Source organism: Phascolarctos cinereus, unplaced genomic scaffold (genome assembly GCF_003287225.1).
Source record: "Phascolarctos cinereus isolate Bilbo 61053 unplaced genomic scaffold, phaCin_HiC Scaffold_1;HRSCAF=81, whole genome shotgun sequence".
NCBI classification, from domain to species: domain Eukaryota; kingdom Metazoa; phylum Chordata; class Mammalia; order Diprotodontia; family Phascolarctidae; genus Phascolarctos; species Phascolarctos cinereus.
In genome coordinates this window covers 213,286,707-213,306,805 of record NW_027555514.1, presented here as the reverse complement: position 1 = coordinate 213,306,805, position 20,099 = coordinate 213,286,707, and the positions used below count along the sequence as shown (strand labels likewise).

General features: G+C 43.5%; 1 protein-coding gene across 1 annotated transcript in view; it reads left to right on the top strand.

The window, feature by feature from the left end:
- Nucleotides 1-4,927: 4,927 nt before the first annotated feature.
- Nucleotides 4,928-20,099, top strand: part of POU6F1 (POU class 6 homeobox 1) — a 33,044-nt gene continuing 17,872 nt past the window's right edge. The window contains 5 exon segments of the mRNA XM_078156875.1: nt 4,928-5,537; nt 8,632-8,730; nt 14,959-15,154; nt 18,319-18,440; nt 19,910-20,098. Coding sequence (XP_078013001.1) covers nt 8,683-8,730; nt 14,959-15,154; nt 18,319-18,440; nt 19,910-20,098 — 555 coding nt within the window. The 5' untranslated portion in view covers nt 4,928-5,537; nt 8,632-8,682.

Here is a 20,099-nt window from a genome sequence, read left to right as displayed (position 1 = left end):
CATTATTAACTTTTTATTGATTGCTAAATTTTGTCATTGCTGTATCCACAACACTTTTCCATTTGTTCCCTTCTTTCCACTTACAGGGCCGTCCTTCTAGGTCAGGCCTTCATCCTGTTTAGCCTGATATATTATAGTAACCTTTTGATTGGTGTTTGAGGCTTGTCTCTCCCTCCTCTATTCTATTCTCCACTCAGCTGCTAAAGTAATTTTCCTAAAGCACAGGTCTCAGCATGTCACCCTTCACTATTCAATGAACTAGTGTGGTTTCCTATTGCCTCTAGCATCAGATATAAACCTCTCCCATCGGCATTAAAAGCTCTTCATGACCAGGCACCAACCTACCTTTCCATCCTTACTCTCCTTCTTGTGTTCTGTGGTCCAGCCTAATTCTTGCTTTTCCTTATACTGACAGAAAAACACAACAAAAATGCCCAAACATGAATAGGAAATTAAGGTATGATAATGTCCGTTAGGTAAAGCCACAAGAAAAGGAATGAATTTATATTGAAAACTTTCTGCAGACTTTAATCAAGATATTTGTTTTTACTTGTTTTTGCATTATATATGATAAATATATACACACAGAGAAATATGACTCCTGATTAAAAGCTATTATGTTCATTTGACTGTTATAACCTATTATTTTATTGTTGTCTTATTTTTTTTCAATTAAAGTATCTTTTAAAAGATACTTGACTAGGGGCAGCTAGGTGGCACAGTGGATAGAGCACCAGCCCTGGATTCAGGAGGACCTGAGTTCAAATTCGGCCTCAGACACATAACACTTACTAGCTGTGTGACCCTGGGCAAGTCACTTAACCCCATTGCCTAAAAAAAAAAAAGATACTTGACTAGGTTAAGCAAGTGAAATTTGATCAAATTAAACAAACAATTATTATCTATAAATCTACTCCACCCTTCAGGAAATTCACAAGAAGCCAATTTTATCATGAAACATCTTTTAATGAATGATATGATTCAATAGATTTCATTACTTTCTAAAATTATTAATAAATTATTGTTGCTTTTTAATTAAACAAAAAGATTTCATTAATAAAATATTTTAAAATGTCAATTACTTCATCTTTAGCTCATCTTTTTGGAGTTTGTGTGTGTGTGTGTTTTGTAATGCACATATTAGCACAGTAATACACGTATAGAGGGTGTCCCAAAAGTCATAGTGCAGTTTTAAGCAGGGAACTCCTCTATAATTTATAAATAAATGAATATTTAATAAATGTATATAGAAATGGAATGCTCCAAAATGTTTTATTGATAGAGTTGTGGAATCAAAAAAGTTTGGTAACCACTAAGCCAATTTGCACCTAGAGGGCACAGTGTGCTTTTTACAGACTCAACATTCATGAGACACATACGCAAATACAAAAAGAAGAAAAAGGGAAAAAATGATTATATAAAGAACCATAAACTTCCCTTCTTTCTAGTTTGATTGTGAGCTCCTATGGAGAGAGATTCTTTTACTTCTCCTTGTATCCCCAGCGCTTAAGCACAGTGCCTGGCACGTAGGTGCTTAATAAATGTTTACTGATTTTAAAAAGTGTATATGTTAACTTAAAATGGTACAGCAAATCCTTCTATGTGTGTGTCCTTCCAAACTTTTCTCTGTACTCATCCTGAGACACTGTGACTGACTTTATCTCCATAAGTAAACTCAGTATTTATATCTATAGTCTATCTATACAATAATATATCATCAATAGCACATGAAATCCAATTGTAGGTCAATAGGGGAAGAGACCCAGCTAGGCTTATTGATTTTTGTAACCACACCTCCTGTCTAGCACTGAGCCTATGCAGCAATGAGTTGACCAGGTGTGGAGACTGGAGGTGGGAGGGTTGTGTAATTTTGCGGGCACAACAGCAGTGAGAATTTTGCCTGGACCATAGTTAGGTTGGTTAGCATATAAGAAACCCTGGGACCCCTGCCAGGCAGAGAGAGCCATTGGAAGCTAATGGAGGAGAAGGTGGAATGGGGGACAATTGAGGGACTCTTAGTGAAAGATATCTATAATTGTATTGGAGATAAACCCAAGACTGGCTCTCTTGAAGAGTGTGGGATGCAATCCATCTTCCCACCCCCCTACTGACTGATAAACATAACTACTGGAATTGGGGCCATGACCTCTACTTTGGAGATGACTGGATCAGATGACCTTCAAGACTCTCTGAAATTCCTTAGGCTACCTAGATATTGTCAAAGTACTGAGCTAGGATGAACAGACTAATGATTGCTGGTGTGCTCCTGTATCTCAAACTACCCCCTTTCCTCTTGCCTCAGAATCATAGAATTAAAGAGTTGGAACTTCAGCAGCAACGTAGTCCAATTCATAAGTGAAAGGAATTCCCACTCTGTATACTAGCAAGTGGCTTCTTACTATAAGGCTTATTTATACTAACTTCAACTTCAGTTTTAGGGCTGCATCACTCAACCACTGGGTTTATAAAACTCCATCTCCCATCAACCTCTCTGGTCTCCCTCATCTACCCCTTTTTCCTCCAGTTAATTTATTTCCCTTGGCCACAAATCTGTCTTTTCTCCTTTTTCCACCTTAAAATGCCACAAAGATAAAATCAACAAGGTGAAAAATAACAACCAAAAACAAATACAACAATCAAAACCAAAAGAAAGCAGAATGACTACTACCCCATTCAAAAAGCAAAAGGCTTCTCCCTATCCCCATTTTTAACATAAAGCTATTCTTTTCTTTCTTTCTTTTCTTTTTTTTAATTTTCCAAGGATTGCAGGTGCAATGTTTGGCTTCAACTTTACATAGCTATGATGGCGCCAATGCGGTTCGGCCACTTCGCGATTATTTTTGAACTAGGACAATGTGGGAAAAGGTAAGATTTACAAGAGCGTGTCCGGGTGAAAAGCAAGCTTCAACCCAGAGCCCACACAAAACATCTGTTCACCTTAGGCAAGGATCGAAAATTTCAGCATCCACTGCTGCTCCCTTTCTCTCCTACCGCCCTGTCACTGCACTGAAGCCTTCACTTTAATTCGTGGGACTCCACAGCACAAAATAAATACCTGCGGGCTATGGAGGGCAGAATTGCTATTGTTTCTTTTTGTCTTAAAATATATGCACTTATAAAGTGTAATGGTAAAAAGTAAGGGTCCTTTCATTTCCCTTTGTTGTCATCCATCTCTTTTCCGCCCCAGGCTGCTGCCTACTTTGCCCAGTGCGGCTCTATCTCTGACCATCGGTAACATTAAGGTAGGGGCAGCAAGGTTGCAGGTGCGGAGAATAACCTGCAGAGTCAAGCATGTTATGGTCATTTTTCCTAGTGTTCCTAGTAGGATCCTTGATTGAAGGGTCCCTTGACTCGAGAGGGAAGGAAAAAGGAGGTGACCTTGAATCTTATTGGGCAAGAAAGTTGGCCAATATTTTCAGGGAACCGGGGATGGGAGAAAGAGCAGGGTCGCAACCTTTATTCTTCCTCCCCACCCTTTCCCAAACCCAATGATAGCGCCTAGAGTTGTACGACCAAGACTAGAAAGAAAGCGGCCGCCTAGCTCTGAGTCCAGAAGCTATCCAGATTCGCATTCCTAACGCAAATGAAGCGACCCTACCTAGGACTCCAAAGCGGGGAGGTGGGGAGGTTAACTTGGAAGAGAGGGGATGCTCTCACTTTGCCTTGAGGTCGGATCCCAAGCTTTTACTCCCACCCCCCCCACACACACCCCCAACTAACTTCTTCCCCTCCCAAGACCCAACCCATCCCACCGCCCCCTAGCGTCCAGCTGGAGTGGTACAGCATGCGGCAAAGCTCTTTGCATAAATTATGTTCATGACGCAGCAGCTAAAAAAATTCCCAAGTAGCAGGAGGGAAAAAAGGCGAGGGGGGGCGGGGGGAAGGGGGAGAGGGAAAGGTTTTTAAAAAAAGAAAAGAAAAATATCTATCCGACTGTCCCCCCTCTTTCTCTCCCTGCTCCCCAGCCGCGCCCCCCTTCGCCCCCAGCCCTTGACAGCCCTCGGAGTTCCCCCACTTTCACTTGCACTCCCACTCCCACCCGGCGCGGGCCGGGGTCTAGGGGCGGCGGGGCCGGGCCGGCTCCGCGGCCGAGCCGAGCCCAGGCGAGCCCGGCCGCGCTGGCTCCTTTGTCTGCGGACGGCCGGCAGCCCCGGCCCCCGGGCCCCCGGGCCCCCAGGCCCGGGCTGTGAGATGAATCCCTAATCGGGGGGCGCCGTGCATTGGGGGCGAGGCGGCGGCGGCTCCGGCTCCGGTGAGTAGCGGGGTCCGAGGCGGGGAGGGGTTTGCAGAGGGGGGGGGGGGCTGGGCAGGGGAGGTTTCGGGTTTGGTTAATATGCAATGCCCGTAATTAGCATAATTTATATATTTATGATAAAGAGAGAGAGAGAGGGAAAAAAAGGCAAGGGCCGGGGCGACGAGTAGCTCAGGGACCAGGCGACGGAGGGAGCTGGGACAGCGCATCGCTTCCCGCCCGACTTGGGGGGCACTGAGGCCGGGGGCCGCGCCCGCTCCAGCCCACTGACCACCTCGGACGCGAGTGGCAGAGCGCCCCGCGGAGAGACCCGGGCTGGGTCCTCCACCTTCTTCTCCTCCCCCTCCCCCAACACAGCTGGGGTAGAAACAGCAGGGGAAGTCTTGCGCCCCCCACCTTGCGGGGACAGATCGTGAGCCGACCTGGACGCCTGCCTTCATAGAGGCTAGGGTCAATCAGTTCCCCGCATAGCGGGCTGAGCCTCAGTTTCCCTCCTGGCTCTACTGGCTGAGCAGCTAGAAAACGCAAAGGGGGGTTGGGGTTGTAGGGACCTTGGGAGTAAGTGCAAGGGTGGGGAGTGGGAGGGTCACTGGAGCTGAATAGGGCATGGGTATTTCATAAATATTTAATCACAATAATTATTATTAATAAATAATCATAATATAATCGGGCTAATGTGCCCCCCACCACAGAGAATGGAGACCCGAGGGAGGCGTCTCTTTCGGCCCCCTCCCCGCTTTGGATCCGCAGCAAATAGGATTTACCACAAAGTGGCACACCCCAGCTGCAGCGACAGCAATCTCTGAGTCTGGACAGGGTCAGGGGTCTTACCTGGGCAGCAGAAAACAAAGAAGTCTTAATAGAGAGAATTAACCCTAGCCACTTTTCCTAACTCCGAGTTCCAAAAATATATTGCCACCACCCCCACCCCCCATTGTTACCGGTGTAAAAAAAAAAAAAGCTCTCTGCCTTTCTTGAATTAGTCTACGTCTTAGGGAGGCTTTGTTCAAGTAAATTTAAGAGGTCAGGGGATCAGCAATGTCAGAAATTCTAGTTTGAAGGAAATCCTGACCCAAAGACTGATTTCTTTTACACTTAAGGGCCTATATTCTTATTCCTGCTTTAATATTTAATTAATTCCCTGCCTTTCCCCCTGTGTAGCAGTGGCCAATACAGTGAAGTACCGCTGGGGAATGCTTGTATTTATTACAGGAGACCTTTATCTAGGACCCTGCTGCTGAAACTTTACTTGCCAAGCCCCTGTGCAGCCTGGGACATTGATCAGGTACTGAAGGGCTGTGGATGGAGAGATGAAGGGAATAGTGAAACAACAGTGGTACCGCGGTAGGCACATACCGAAAAGCTGAATGCAGCTTGGGAACATGCCAAAGAGAATTGAGAGGTAGCCATGAATGATTTTATGGGATTTGAGTTCCTCTGTCTCTTAGGACAGTACAGTTAGTGTGGACGCTGACTACAGCCATAGATGAAATATCTAGGGAGCTAGGTAGTGAGTGGTGGGCTTGAGGTTTTATGAACATGGGCATTTTTTTTAAGCTCACCACTCATTTCCTTGGAAACACTTTCAAGTGACCCCAACCCTGAAGGGGGTGCTGAATACCAAACATAGAATAGTTAAGTGTTGAAAGTAGCTTCCAGGAATATAATCATGCATAAGCTCAAAGCATCCTGAAATCTAGTGAGGAGTATAATGCTTTTGTCCTCTTTTCTTCTCTCTTCTCCTGACGTGGCTCAGGGTGCAAGAGGGCAGAGATGAGAAGAAACAGGAACAAATGTATATAGTCTTTTATTAGCTTGGTCAGTATTGTTTGCCTGGCAATGTTTTGGATGGTAAATGTCAGGGTAAATTCATTCAATTTCTCTAGTCATTGGGACTGCAATTCCTTGTACTGTGGTCAATTCTTCTTTCCAGCAAGCTCTGCAAAGTTTCTTCCTGTTCTTATCTCCATTTTACATTCAGTGAACCTGAGGCCTGAGGCAGATACTCTTGAGCACAAGGTAAACTTGAGGCTCTTTGAAATAACTTAAACTTGAAACCTTCTGGTTTCCTATCTGTTCTGGTCCTTATGTCCCAGTATCATTAGTCAGCCTCATTCCTGATTTTTCCACAGATGGAAAAGGAAATCCTGGACCTGGGGTGAGACTAGAGGTGTACCACGTTGCTCTTGGCCATGAGCCATTGAATTGGGGTATTTTTTAAAATGTAGAGCAGAAGCCCCTTTGGCTCCAAAGAAATACTTCAAAAAGTCTCAAGCTGTGCAGATGAGGAGCTTATTACCAAGGCATAAGGATTCCCGATCCTAGTCCTGGAGATCTAGTTAACAATAGATCTATTGATATTTTCAACTCTGACCTCTCTCTCAATGTCTAAACCTACATATTCTACTGCCTATAGGATATTTCTTCCTGAATATATTCCACCACTGCCTCAAGTTCAACATGTTCAAAGCAGAACTTATTTTCTTTTCTCCAAAAACCTGCAATTCTATCCATGGCATTGCCTTTGACTTTTCCCTTGCCTTTATCTCCCAAATTCAGTCATTAAGTACTGTTGCTCATCACCAAAACATCTCTCAAGTCTGTCTCCTTATCCCTGTTCCCATTTCCACTGTGGTAATATGGTAGCATGAATAGTATACTATTCACCAGTGCTATTAAAATAACCTAATTAGTGTCCGTATTTCCAACTTCTCCTGACCTACAGTCCATCCTTCATACAACTGTCAGATGATGTTAGGATGGTCATCAACCATCCTTGTACACAAGTTTGTTTATGTTGTTCCTCGTTTGAAAGACTTCTTTGGCTAGCTATTACCAGAATTATGAAATTCTAAGTCATTTTAGCCAAACAATAAAGGTCACCTTGCAATTTTCTAGCATCCCATCCTTTACTTTTTAGCTGCAAATTTACTTTCCAATTTATGTTTTCTTTGGCCTAATATTAAAAGAAGATTACTTTCCCTGAGCAGACACATGCTGATGGTAGCCCTCCCAACTGTGAGTGGTAGATATAATGCCAAACTAGGGATAAAAATTACTGGTAATGTCACAGCCAACAGAACTGACTGTAGGTCTCCCTCATTTGGGAAAGTGAGTTACTCAGAGAGTTGAACTAAGTCATATGAATAGGCAACAAAATTTAGAATATGCTGCCACATTGACATGAACTCAACAATGTTAAAACACAAGGGCAGCTAGTTGGCACAGTGGATAGAGCACTGGCCCTGAAGTCAGGAGGACCTGAGTTCAAATATGGCCTCAGACCAAACACTTAACACTTACTAGCTGTGTCACTCTGGGCAAGTCTCTTAACCCCAATTGCCTAAAAGTTAAAAAAAAATGTCAAAACACAAAGTGAAAATACGATGCTATCAGTTATTCAGCTCTTTTCCTGGTAGTGGTACCCCAGGCAAGCTATGCCCTAGCTTATCCCAATTCCCAGCACCCTCTGCTTAATCAGTGGGCACCCCAGCATACAGTCTCTCTTCACAACGAAGCCTTGTATCTTCCCACAGTCTCTTCTTACTGAATTTGTCTCAATCAATTGATTTAAGGGTACATCCCATGCTGCTTATCCCAGTCTTTGAGGATAGCTTGTTTTATGCTATCTGATTTGACATTTTGTTGCTTGAGGCCAGTACTTAGCGAATATTTGATTCCTTCCATTCACTAAGTGTTCTTCCTTGGTGTTGGTCAACTCTGACCCAAAGGAGTTGTCATGACCTCAGACTCCAGGAGGGAGACCAAGTCACATTGTCTGAAAATAATGGGTGAACATTTTGGAGAAGAATCAGACAGTGCCAAGGACAGAGGCTTTCCTGCCTGATAGTGTGTGTGTGTGTGTGTGTGTGTGTGTGTGTGTGTGTGTGTGTGTGTTCTGTATGAATTCTCCTTTGTGCCTCATGTTTTATATTTATAGTCAACGCATGATTCTCTATCCCAATGAAGTAGAGTCATGTCATAAATTTAAAAATGAAAAACCCAGGCGATTATGTAATATATATTTCTCTTTGGCTTTAGAAATATGTTTTATCCATATGTATGAATGTGGATGTGTTTTATGATCTGGAAATTCACAAATTTTTATACTGAATAATGGAATCTACACCGAGAAGATTTGGTCCGTGAGGAGCTGGAAAACTGTCCAGCTTCCCTCTCTCTAGCACTGATATCTCCAGTTTTCTGTAGAGACCTTCACCTCCATGTATACTGAAAGAATCCCGGATTCTCTCTCATCCTCATCCAGTTCATTGGTCCAGTTCCCCATCCATTTGCCTCTTTCCATTTGATGGACTGTGTCTCAGGGGATTATATGGCTGCAATCCATAATCCTTTGCTTTTTCCACCACCCCTTGCAGGATGCTTTGCTTGGTGAGTTTGCCCCACCACCATACCCCCTCCGAGTGACCATGGATCCTGGAGCAGGGTCTGATACATCTCTGACTGTCAATGAACAGGTAATAAAAATAGCTCAAAATTCTGTAGCATTTTCATTTTCATGAAATACTTTCTTCACAAAAGCCCGATGAGATAAATAGCAAGTATTTTTCTTTGCTTTCTTAATGAGAAAATCAAGACTTGGAGTTTAAGACTTTCAGATTACAAATCAACTTTTTCTACTACACCAGGTACTGAAAGGGAAGGAGTGAAGCACACAAAGACAAAAATACAAGAATAACTCAATCATTTGGTGGGGAGGGAGCTAGGCAATGGGGTTAAGTGACTTGCCCAGGGTCACACAGCTAGTAAGTGTAACTCACTCATTTTTTATAATTTATAAAACTTTTTTCTGCACAACAGCCCTGTATAAGTATTATTATCCCCATTTTAAAGAGCAAACTGGGACTAGAAAAGGTTAAGAGACTTGCCTATGGTCATACAACTAATTTGTAAATACAGAGTGTCCCAAAAATCTTAGTCTAGGAACAGCTGGGTGGCACAGTGGATAGAGCACCGGCTCTGGAGTCAGGAGGACCTGAGTTCAAATCCGGCCTCAGACATATAACACTCACTAGCTGTGTGACCCTGGGCAAGTCACTTAACCCCAATTGCCTCACCAAAAAAAGAATCTTAGTCTAGTTATAAGCTTTAATAGTTTTAATAGCTTAAAACTTCACTAAGACTTGTGGTTGTTTCATTAGATTGCACAGCCTCTCAGATGTGAGGAGGGTTTGGAGTTGTCATAACCATCCAGAGCCCAGCTCTGACATACTTACCTCAAATTCCAGAAGCCTTGGTCTTTTTTCCTCACTCTTTGTTCCTGAGCTGAATTAGAACCTCTTCCACCTGGTTATCCTGAGTAGTTTCCAATTGTGGAAACCCTAACCCTTGGCGGGGGGAGGGGCGGCGTGTCCTAGTGTGGCCTCAGACATGAGTGATGTGCAGGGCAGGAGTGGCTGGCCAATGGCTTTTAAAATGTTCAAGTATCTCTTCTATGTCTTCCTTGACTCAGTTTGAATAATTTTTCAGTGTGCACAGGTTTGGAGAGAGAGCTCTCAGACATCGTGCCAAGTGCTGGGGTAGAGAAGTTCAAGTCTGCCATAGACTCTAGGGAGTTTGTGACCATCCCATGAGTTTGGGATCCCTTGGAGCCTGAGAGTTCCCCCAGGCAATAACATGGCAAGGATATATAGATTTGCTGGCCTCAACCAATCAGTTAATAAGCATTTAATAAGTGCCTACTAGGCACTGCGCTAAACACTGGGGATACCAAAAAAAAAAAGGCAAAAGGTAGTCCCTGCCCTCAAGGAGCCCACAGTCTAATGAGGGAGACAACATGCAAACAAATATATACAAACAAGCTATAAGCAGGATAAGTAGGAAATAGTTAACAGAGAGCTAGCACTAGAATTAAGAGAGCTTAGGGAAGGCTTTCTGTAAAAGTCAGGACTTTAGTTGGGATGCAAAGGAAACCAGAAAAGTCTCTAAGTGCAGTTGAGGAAAGAGAGTATTCCAGGCATGGGAGACAGCCAGAGAACATGCTTGGAGCTGAGAGATGGAGCGTCTTGCTTGTGGAACAGTGAGGAGACCTATGGTGCTGGATTGAAGAGTCTGTGGCAGGGAATAAGGTATAAGAACACTGGAAAGGTAGGAAAGGGCTAGGTTATGAAGGGCTTTGAATGCCAAACAGAGAATTTTGTATTTGATCCCAGAGGTGATAGGGAACCACTGGAGTTTATTGAGTAGCTGTATGATATGATCAGACCTGCACTTTAGGAAAATCTCTTTGGTGGATTAATGGAGGATGGATTTACAAGTGGAGAAACTTGAGGCAGGCAGACCCACCAGCAGGCTGTTGTAGTATTCTAGGCATGAGGTGATGAGGACCTAGAGTGGTGGTCATGTCAGAGGAGAGAAGGTAATGGAGAGATGTTGCAAAGGTAAAATCTAGAGGTCTTGTCAACAGATTGTATGGGGGAGTGGGGAGTGGTAAGATATACTAAGGAGTCAAAGATGACTGCTAGGTTGTGAGCTGGGGCAGCTAGGATGGTGTTGCCCTCTACAGTTAGAGGAACAGTAGGAGGAGGGCGGGGATGGGTTTAGGGAGAAAGATAAAGAGTTCTGTATTGAACATGTTTCCTTTAAGATAGCTAATGAAATTCGAGATTGCATGTCAGCAGAGAGGTTGGGGCCATTGGTTTTGGCGACTAAGAGATCACTGATAACTTTAGAGAGAGCAGTTTCAGTGGAATGATAAGGTCAGACTTGGAATTGCAAAGGGTTAAGAAGAGAGTGGGAAGAGAGAAAGTGAAGGCACCTGCTGCAGATAGCCTTTTCAAGGAATTTAGCTACAAAGGGCAGAAGAGATATAGAATGATTATTAATGGAGATGGAAGGATCAAGGAAGATTTTTTTTCAGGGTGGTGGAGACATGGGCATGTTTTGTAGGCAGTAGGGAATGAGGTGGTAAAGAGGAAGAGATTGAAAATAAGTGATAGAGTGGAGATGACAGAGTGGACGATGTGTTGGAGGAGACAAGATGGAATGGGATCACTTGGACAAATAGAGGAGTTACCCTTGGTAAGGAGAAAAGCATTTCACCATGTGAGACAAAGGTGAAGGAAGAGGGAGCAGCAGAAGTTGCCAGAGTGACAGGAGATGAGGAAGAGGAGAAAAGAAGGAATTCACAGGAAATAGCCTCAATTTTTTTTCTCTAAAATATGAGTCCAGGTTATCAGATGAGAGAGTAGGGGGTCTGAGGAGAGATGAAAAGGTTTGGAAGAGCCACTGTGGAAAATTGGGCAATGAGTTGATAAGGCAGGCATAGAAGGATTGCTTAGCAGCGGTGGGGGCTCAGTTGAAGTTGTGTAAAATGAATTTGTAGTGGACCCAGTCAGAACAGTTGGGTGATTTGTGAACTGCACACCAATATGAGGCAGCTAGGTGATACAGCAGCCAACAAAAATAATGCCATCTTGGGTTCCATTAGGAGACACTTTGTTTCCGGGAATAAGGAAGTTAAGGTCTTGTGGAGGTCTTGTCTGATCTCATGCAGAGTATTGTGCTGAGTTTGGGGCACATAACTTAAGAGCATGGAGAAGGTGAAGAAAGTCCAAAGGAGGGCAGCAGGACGTGGAAGGGCCCCAATCCCATATCCTATGAAGATTGTTTGAAGAAATTTAAATTTAATCTAGAGAAGGAAAGACTCAATGGGGGCATGATAGCAGCCTTCAGATATTTGAAGGGTTGTGTGCCCTTTGGAAGAATGACTGGATCTGTTGGGTTTGGCCCCAAGGATCAATGCCAGGTAGGAGTTATAAGAATGAAAATTTAAGCTCACTGTCAAGGAAAAAATGTTCCTAACAGTTAGGGCTGTCCCAAAGTCAAATGGGTTGTCTTGAGAGTTAGCAAGTTTGCATTCCATAAAGACAAACGTTATCGAGTATCACTTATTGGGAATGAATTCCTTTCAGGTATGGCTGGGACTGGATGGCTTTAAGGTCCCTTCTAACACTAAAATTTTGAGATTCTGTGAAATGATGGGGTTACTGTCTGAGCTGTGCTGACAGACTTAAGGATGTTGTGAGCAGTTTTAGAGCCATGTTTCAGTGATATAAATTGCAAAGAAATTCTGACCTTATCTCTTCATCCCAGAATCTGTTAAAAAGAAAAGAAAAAAAAAACTTTGTAGGTCCCTCAGCTCCTAACTCCCAGCTGCAAGATGGACGTAACCATTCACACTAATTAGATGGCAACTATAATCATTCCAGCAAGATGAAGGACCTCCAGGCCCTGCCAACTCACACCCTCTAGACCTCAAGATATTGCCCTCTGACCTGCCAACACCCTCTAAGGATCCCTGAGCCTCATCATGGTCTCTGTTGCTGCACGCTAAGGACTACCAGGTCCTTCCACCTGCTCTTCAGCTGAACCCTCCTGTATGTGTAGTTTCTCTCAATTAGAATGTAAGCTCTTTGTGAGCAGGGACTGTCTTGTTTTTTTCTACATGTATCCCAAATGCGTACTCTGTACTTGGCGCATAGATCACTTGGCTCACCTTAGAGCTCATGGGAGCACCACGAAATCTGCCCCTCCTCCCCAAATATGCAAAGGCACATAATAAGCACTTAAATGCTTTTTCATTCGTTGGAAAAACGATTCTTTGTCTTTAGGGGAATTTCTTATTGTGAACTAGGGGAATTTCCTGACCCAGCTTATGCAGTGAATTCTATGCTAGGGGCCTTCGAAGTTCTGCCTCATCTCTAGAGATATTCATGCAGTGTTAGAAAAGGGACATTTCCCGTTGTGTCTACATGGGACCCTGAACTTTTTGCACTTTTTAAATCCAAGAGAGGGAGCAAGTAGACATTTTAGAATTGTAGAAATCAAAGCTTTTACAGTGGAGAAGAGGGGGGAGGTGAAGGAGAGTAAGTGAACCTTATTCTCATCAGAATTGGCTCAAAGAAGGAAAAAGATACACACTCAATTGGGTATAGAAATCTATCTTACCCTGTAGGAAATAGGAGGGGAAGAGAATAAGAGAAGGGAGGGTGATGGAAGGGCAGATTGGGGAAGAGGGTAGTCAGAAGCAAAACACTGTTGAGGAGGGACAGGGTGAAATGAGAGAGAATAGAAAAAATGGGGAGGTGAAAATAGGATGGAGGGAAATACAGTTTGAAATAGTAATTGTAAAAAAAAATTGAAGCAATTTTCTCTTATAAAGGCCTTATTTCTCAAACATAATGGAGAACTGAGTCAAATTTATAAAAATAACAGCCATTCCCCAATTGATAAATCATCAAAAGATATGATCAGTGTTCAGATGAAGTAATCAAAGCTATCCATAGCTATATGAAAAAAATATTCAAATTCACTATTGATTGGAGAAATGTAAATTAAGGCTTCTGAGGTACTACGTCATATCTATCAGATTGGATAATAGGACAGAAAAGGTAAATGACAGATGTTGGAGGAAATGTGGGAGATATGAGACTTTAATACATTGTTGATGAAGTTGTGAACTGATTCAACCATTCTGTCCAGCAATTTGGAACTATGCCCAAAGAGCTATAAAACCATGCATACCCTTTGACCTAGCAATACCACTGCTAGGTCTATATTCCAAAAGAGATAACAAAACAAAAAGGAAAAGGACCCATATATACAAAAATATTTATAGCAGTCTTTTCTGGCAGTAAAGAATTAGAAGTTGAGGGGAAGCCTATCAATTGGGGAATGGCTAAATAAGTGGTGATAAGTGATTATGATGGAATACTACTGTGCTATAAGAAAGGATGAGCAGGATGCTTTCAGAAAAACCTGGAAAGACTTGCATGGGCTGATGCAAAGTGAAATGTACTGGGTACAAAGTAACAGCAATATTGTAAGATAATCCAGCTGTGAATGACTTAGCTATTCCCAGCAATGCAAAGATTCAAGACAACTCTAAAGGACTTATGATGAAAAATGCTATCTATCCCTAGAGAAAGAACTAATGGTATCTGAATACAGATGAAGCATACTTTTTTTAAACTTTCTTTTTCTTGAGTTTTTTTTTTGTTTGTTTTCTTTTACAACATGACTATTATGGACATGTTTTGCGTGACTATACATGTATAACCTATATTGAATTGCTTGCCTTCTCAATGGGGGGAGGGGAGGAGGGGAAGAAGGGAGAGAATTTGGAACTCAAAGTTTTAAAAACAAATGTTAAAAATTGCTTTTACATGTAACTGGGGGGAAATAAAATACTAAATAAAAGCTAAAAAAAAGAATTGTAGAAATCAATGTTCTCAGAGTTTAAAAGGACCTCATAGGTTAGTGAGTACAAATTCTATCTCAGCATAAGTTGCTCCTAACAAAATCCCTGATAAATGATCATTCATCTTTCTCTTGAAGATATCGAATGACCTAGAAATTTACTGTCTTCCAAAGCAGCCCATTCTACTGGACCAGCAAATATTTAAACTTAACTGCTAGGCAAAGTGGGAATTTGTTTGATCTGCCCACTAAAGGTTATTCTCCCTTGTAACAGGGTGAGGGGGCAGCATCTTCTTTAGAAATATGTCTTGGGGAAATTGCAGCTGGGGTTTCTGCCACACGAATCACTTAGGTATAAGGCTTTCATTCTTAAGTCCTGATTTCCTTCTCTCCTTCCTGCCCCATCTGAGGATGGAGTTTTAAGCTCCCAGGGGCTGTAGCTCCGGCTATCTCCCCTGTCAACTGTCCCCACCCTTTTCTTGCAGGTCATCGTGATGTCTGGTCATGAGACAATCCGAGTACTGGAAGTTGGAGTGGATGCTCAGCTCCCAGCCGAAGATGAAGTCAAAGGCCTGGAGAGCATGGCAGCTGACACCTCCCAGAGTGGTGGCCCCATCAACGCAGACAAGTCCACCCAAGAAACAGGGCCAGAAAATCCAGACCCCTCTGCAGAGGCAACTGGTATAAAGCCATCCTTCCCATCCCATTGCTCTTTTGACTTCCTCCCTATCTCCTATGCCACGTTGTCCCAGGGATAAATATTAACTTCAGGGCCCCATTTCATATCAGAATCTTGTTGATCACTTGTATGTCACTATTTTCTGACCACAGTTTGGCCTTCTTGCTGGTTAGCAGGTACATAACAAACTCCTTGTCCACAGGAAATGGTTTGCACTTCTGCTCAGCCCACAACTGGGCTAGTGTGAATTAGGATAAGGTAAGAGGAAAGGGGCAGGTTTTATTATTTGGGGTTTAAATAAATCCTTTGGGAATTAAAGGGCTAAACTAGGTTATCATGCTCATCTTAGAAAGCATGGGAACACTGAAATCTGTCTCCCCAAATATGTAATTTTATTTGTAATATGGAGCAGCTAGAGGACAGAATAGGTAGGGCACACTGGGCAGAATTCCCAGCTTTACTATCTTGAGTTAGTCTAAAAAACTTCCCAGTCTAGGTAACTCCTTGGAGTATATAATTGTTCTCCCCTTTCCTCCCCCACAGTGGGCCTGAATTTGTGATGATATAGCCACACTCGCTCACCTAGCTCTTTTTGTACTAATGGTACACGTTTGTGAGATTGTAGATGCTTAAGGGTACATGGAACAAGGTTAGGGAAACCACGGAATAGGAAAAAAATTAGCTAACTGGCTTATGTGGGGTTCAAATCTATGACCTTGGCCATTCAAGTACAATATGCTTAACCCCTACGTTAACTCCCAGTGCTGTTTCTAGAAGAGTCCAGGACCTTTTCTAGTTCCACAGGAAGCTGCCTCCAGTCCACACAAGATACCCCTAAAACTATGATTCATATGCTCCCCTATGTCTATTTGGGCTTTATCTCTTATTAAAAACATTCATCAGATTGAAGGCCCCACCACCCCACTGTTACCAACATCACCACCGCCACCACTACCTGGGGCTGGGGCTCTGCAAATGGCAAGGGAGAATGAACAAAGGTGAGAAAAGACAGATCTCCAAGAAGTAACAGCAACATTTTAACCCAAGCATTTGCCTAGATACAAAACTAAATGCAAAACAATATTGAAACATTTTTGTGGCTTTCCCTTCCTTTGCTCCTCCCCATGTCATCACTCCCTCCCTTTTCCTGCTTTTGCTGAATTTGGGAATGAAAATCAGTGAATGATATCCATTCCACTACTATACAGTATGCCATGGATCAGAGTGGTACCCCACCCAGGTCCTGCCTGAGGAAGATAAGACCACTGTGTCCAATGATCCTTTTTCCTCTTAGCCTAGCTGCTAAAGCCTGGCTTCTGGGTTGACCCTCAGCAAAATTGTGAAATGTGTATTCAGCACCTCCTAGTTTCCCCATTCTGTGCTCATTTGCCCTTTTATGGTTCCCAATCTTCAGCTACCCAGTGCCCTTTTACCTGCCATCCAAACCTGCTCCAAAGAAGCACGCTAATATATCATTTTAAACATTGGTATGATTTTAATTCAATCTGTTAACCTTTCACAGGGGCATTTTCCTTTGAAGCATTATTCACCATTATAGACTACAAGGCATTGTCCCCTGCTAATGGACATTTTAGTATCATTGAGAGAGTGGGAAAGAAATTTGTACGAATCAGATCTCACAGACAGCCACGTACTCATATATTTGTACCTGCTGAACATCCTTCTGGGTCTGTGTGGCACAAAGAGGTTTTCCACCAGGTGACTCTCACACCCCTGGGTAGATTAGGGAGGTAGGTAAAAACTTGCCTAAAGCAAAGCTCTAATAGTACATCCTTTAGAATAGAGAAGCTACTTTCAGGGCAGCTAGGTGGTGCAGTGAATAGAGCTCTGGCCTTGGAGTCAGGAGGAGCTAAGTTCAAATCCAGCCTCAGACTTACTAGCTGTGTGACCCGGGGTAAGTCACTTAACCCCATTTCCTCACTCAAAAAAATTAAATAAAAAAATTATTAATTAATTAAATAGAGAAGCTACTTATTCAGTGGCCTTGGTAGCAGGTTCATGAGATGGCTGAAAGGAACCAGGCCAGGCCTGACAGTGACCCAGTGGAAGCATCTTGGCTCAAAAAGCATCCTAGTGGAAAGAAAAGAGTGGTATTTGCCATCCTTTCCAACCCTAGTAAAGACTTAAAAGCTTGTTGGCCCACAGTAGGTGGAAAAACCAGTGAATCTTTTCAGACTGTATCAAATAGTCAATCCTTTTTCTCTTCCCTCCTCCCCCAACCATGCCAACTACCACTGAGTGACCAGATTTTATTCTTTTGATCCCTCTCTCTCAAAGCTAAATAATGACCCTATTATCTGGTTTTCAGAGTACCTTAAGGAAGCTCCCCCTTCCCCCTTCTTAAGTCCTTATTCTTCCTTCCATTCTCTGTCTTTAAAGGACCCAGAATATTGACCTTCAAGTTGTTTTTTTCTGCCAGCTATATTAATCTATTTGGTCTCTTTCACTTTAAAAACTTGGAGTCTGGGCATTGAAGGGAACATGCAAGTCCTTATAAATATATTTGCAAAGTTATAGGGAATAATAACAGCCTACACCCAATTTTCTTGTGGCTCATCAGAAGATGGACTGTAACACAGTAAGACAGGTTTTTGTGCCCTGCAAATCCAGAAAAGGGGCCAATCTATGTTCCTGAATTTATGGGATTGTAGGATCCTAAGCTGTGGATGCCAATGGATTTCAAGAGAGACTGATTCCCCCCCACCCCCCGCATTTGTACTGTATTTAGCATGGCGGGGGGAGGCTAACTTTAATTTACTGTATTTACCATAGGCAAATGGGCTCCCTAGCAATTTCCATTTTCCTTGCCAGGGCTAGTTGGAGAACCCTTCTCTCCTACCCATCTACACTCCATTGTTTACCTAGGGCAGGGGTGGGGAACCTGTGACCTTGAGGCCACACATGGCCCTCTAGGTCCTCCTGTGCAGCTCTTTGACTGAATCCAAACTTTGTGAAACTTCACTTAGCAGTTTCCCCACCCCTGATCTAGGGAAACTAATGACAAGCATTGGGCAACAATTAATTCTAGGGTCATTTAGTCAGTTACTGGGGGAGAAGGGAGTAGCACTTCTAGCTGATGAGTTTCTATTGACTACCTTTTTCTGACTCAGTGCCATTCCCTTGTCTCTCTTGTTCCCATGTAAAGTGAAATCACTGACTGGGATCACACCCAGCCCTGTACCTGCTGCTGCCACCTTTAACCAAGTACCTAGTCAGCCTCCAGCACCACAGACCCTGACACCGCTGGCTGTACAAGCCACTCCCCAGGTAAGCACCATCTAGGGATCTGCATATTGGGCAGAGAAGGGAAAGCTAGCATACAGGGGAGGAAATAAGTTACTGGAATGAAGTTGCTTTGTTAGCCTGGCTTTGGAATGGGCTATGGGGTTTGGGAAGGGAGTAGGCCCTAAGAACAACTTTCCCTATCCTCCCCACCTCCCCCACTCCAACACACACATAATACACACACACACACACACACACACACACACACACACACACACACACTTTTCCCTGCCCTGGTCTTTGGCCTGCCCTAATACAGTGCCTAGGATTTCAGTCTCTCTGTCATAGACACTGGCATACAAGGGAGAATGGGCCTGAATTTGCCATTGAAAATCATTCATTGGACCAGATATTCCTCCATCCCACTCTCATGAGGCAGGCCCTTGGAAAAAGCAAAGTCTTTTGAAAGTTGCATTATTTCTTTAGACTACTAGAGTGTTTATTAGTCTACTAATTGAGAATCTTTGTAAATTGTACACTGAGTAGGACCCTATTGGGTCCAACTGGTACTCCACTGGGACCCCAAACAGTTAACAAGCAACCAAAGCAATCCCACTTAGATCCTGGCTTAGATATGGCCAGAATCTGGCTCTGTGAGTCAGCTAAAGTCCCTTTGGGGCCTTTGATCACTTACAAAGGCGCACTAGATCAGGGGTTCTTAAAATAGTGAGTCCTGGCCCCCTTTGGTAGATTCAGCCCATGGACCCCTTCTCAAAAGTATCTTTTTAAATGCATAAAATAAAATACATAAGATTACAAAGAAAAGCAATTATATAGAAATACAGTTGTTTAAAAAAATATAAGTTCATGGGTACCAGGCTAAGAACCTAGCCTCAGAGCCCAACATAGGCATTCTCCTTAACCCTAGAGCTTTTCTTAAGATTTTTATATGGGCCTTGGCCACACTGCACCCTTTCAAGCCCTGCTCTATTGGGATATTTTGAAGAGCCCCCAAGCCAAGAAGCCCAGATCAGATAAGTTTGGGAAGTCTATGAGATCCCTGATCACTGTAGAAGAGGGGAGCCTATGCAATCCTATCCATTTGAGCAGGCCTTACTAGAGCCATGCCTCTTTTTCCACATCTTGAAGCTATTGCCCTAGGGCCCAGCCAGGGTCTGAGATTAGGGCACTGTCCCTTTGTGACCCTTCTCTGTCTTCCTTTCCAATTGGGAGTGGGGAGGGGGAAGGTTCTGGTCTGTCAAAGCCCCACTCCCCTCAGCTAAATCTAGGGTGCACTTGGCCTTGAAAGCCTTAGCTCTTCCCTTAACCCATCTGATCCCCTTCCTCTTCCCCCTGTCCCCCAAACGTATCATTTATGCTTCCCCTTCCTCTTCCCCCTTGCCCCTCAAATGCATTGTTTATGCTCCCCCAGGTCTGGCAGGCCTGGTGCTCTTGGCTGTCAACGTTGATTTTTTTCTCTTTTCTTTTTGAAATCTCGTTTGCTTTTGCAGGTCTTGACTCAGGAAAACTTAGCAACAGTTCTGACAGGAGTAATGGTTCCAGCAGGAGCTGTTACTCAACCTCTTCTTATCCCCATCAGTATTGCAGGTCAAGTGGCTGGTCAGCAGGGGCTGGCCGTGTGGACAATTCCTACAGCAACCGTGGCTGCCCTCCCAGGACTGACCGCTGCTTCTCCCACGG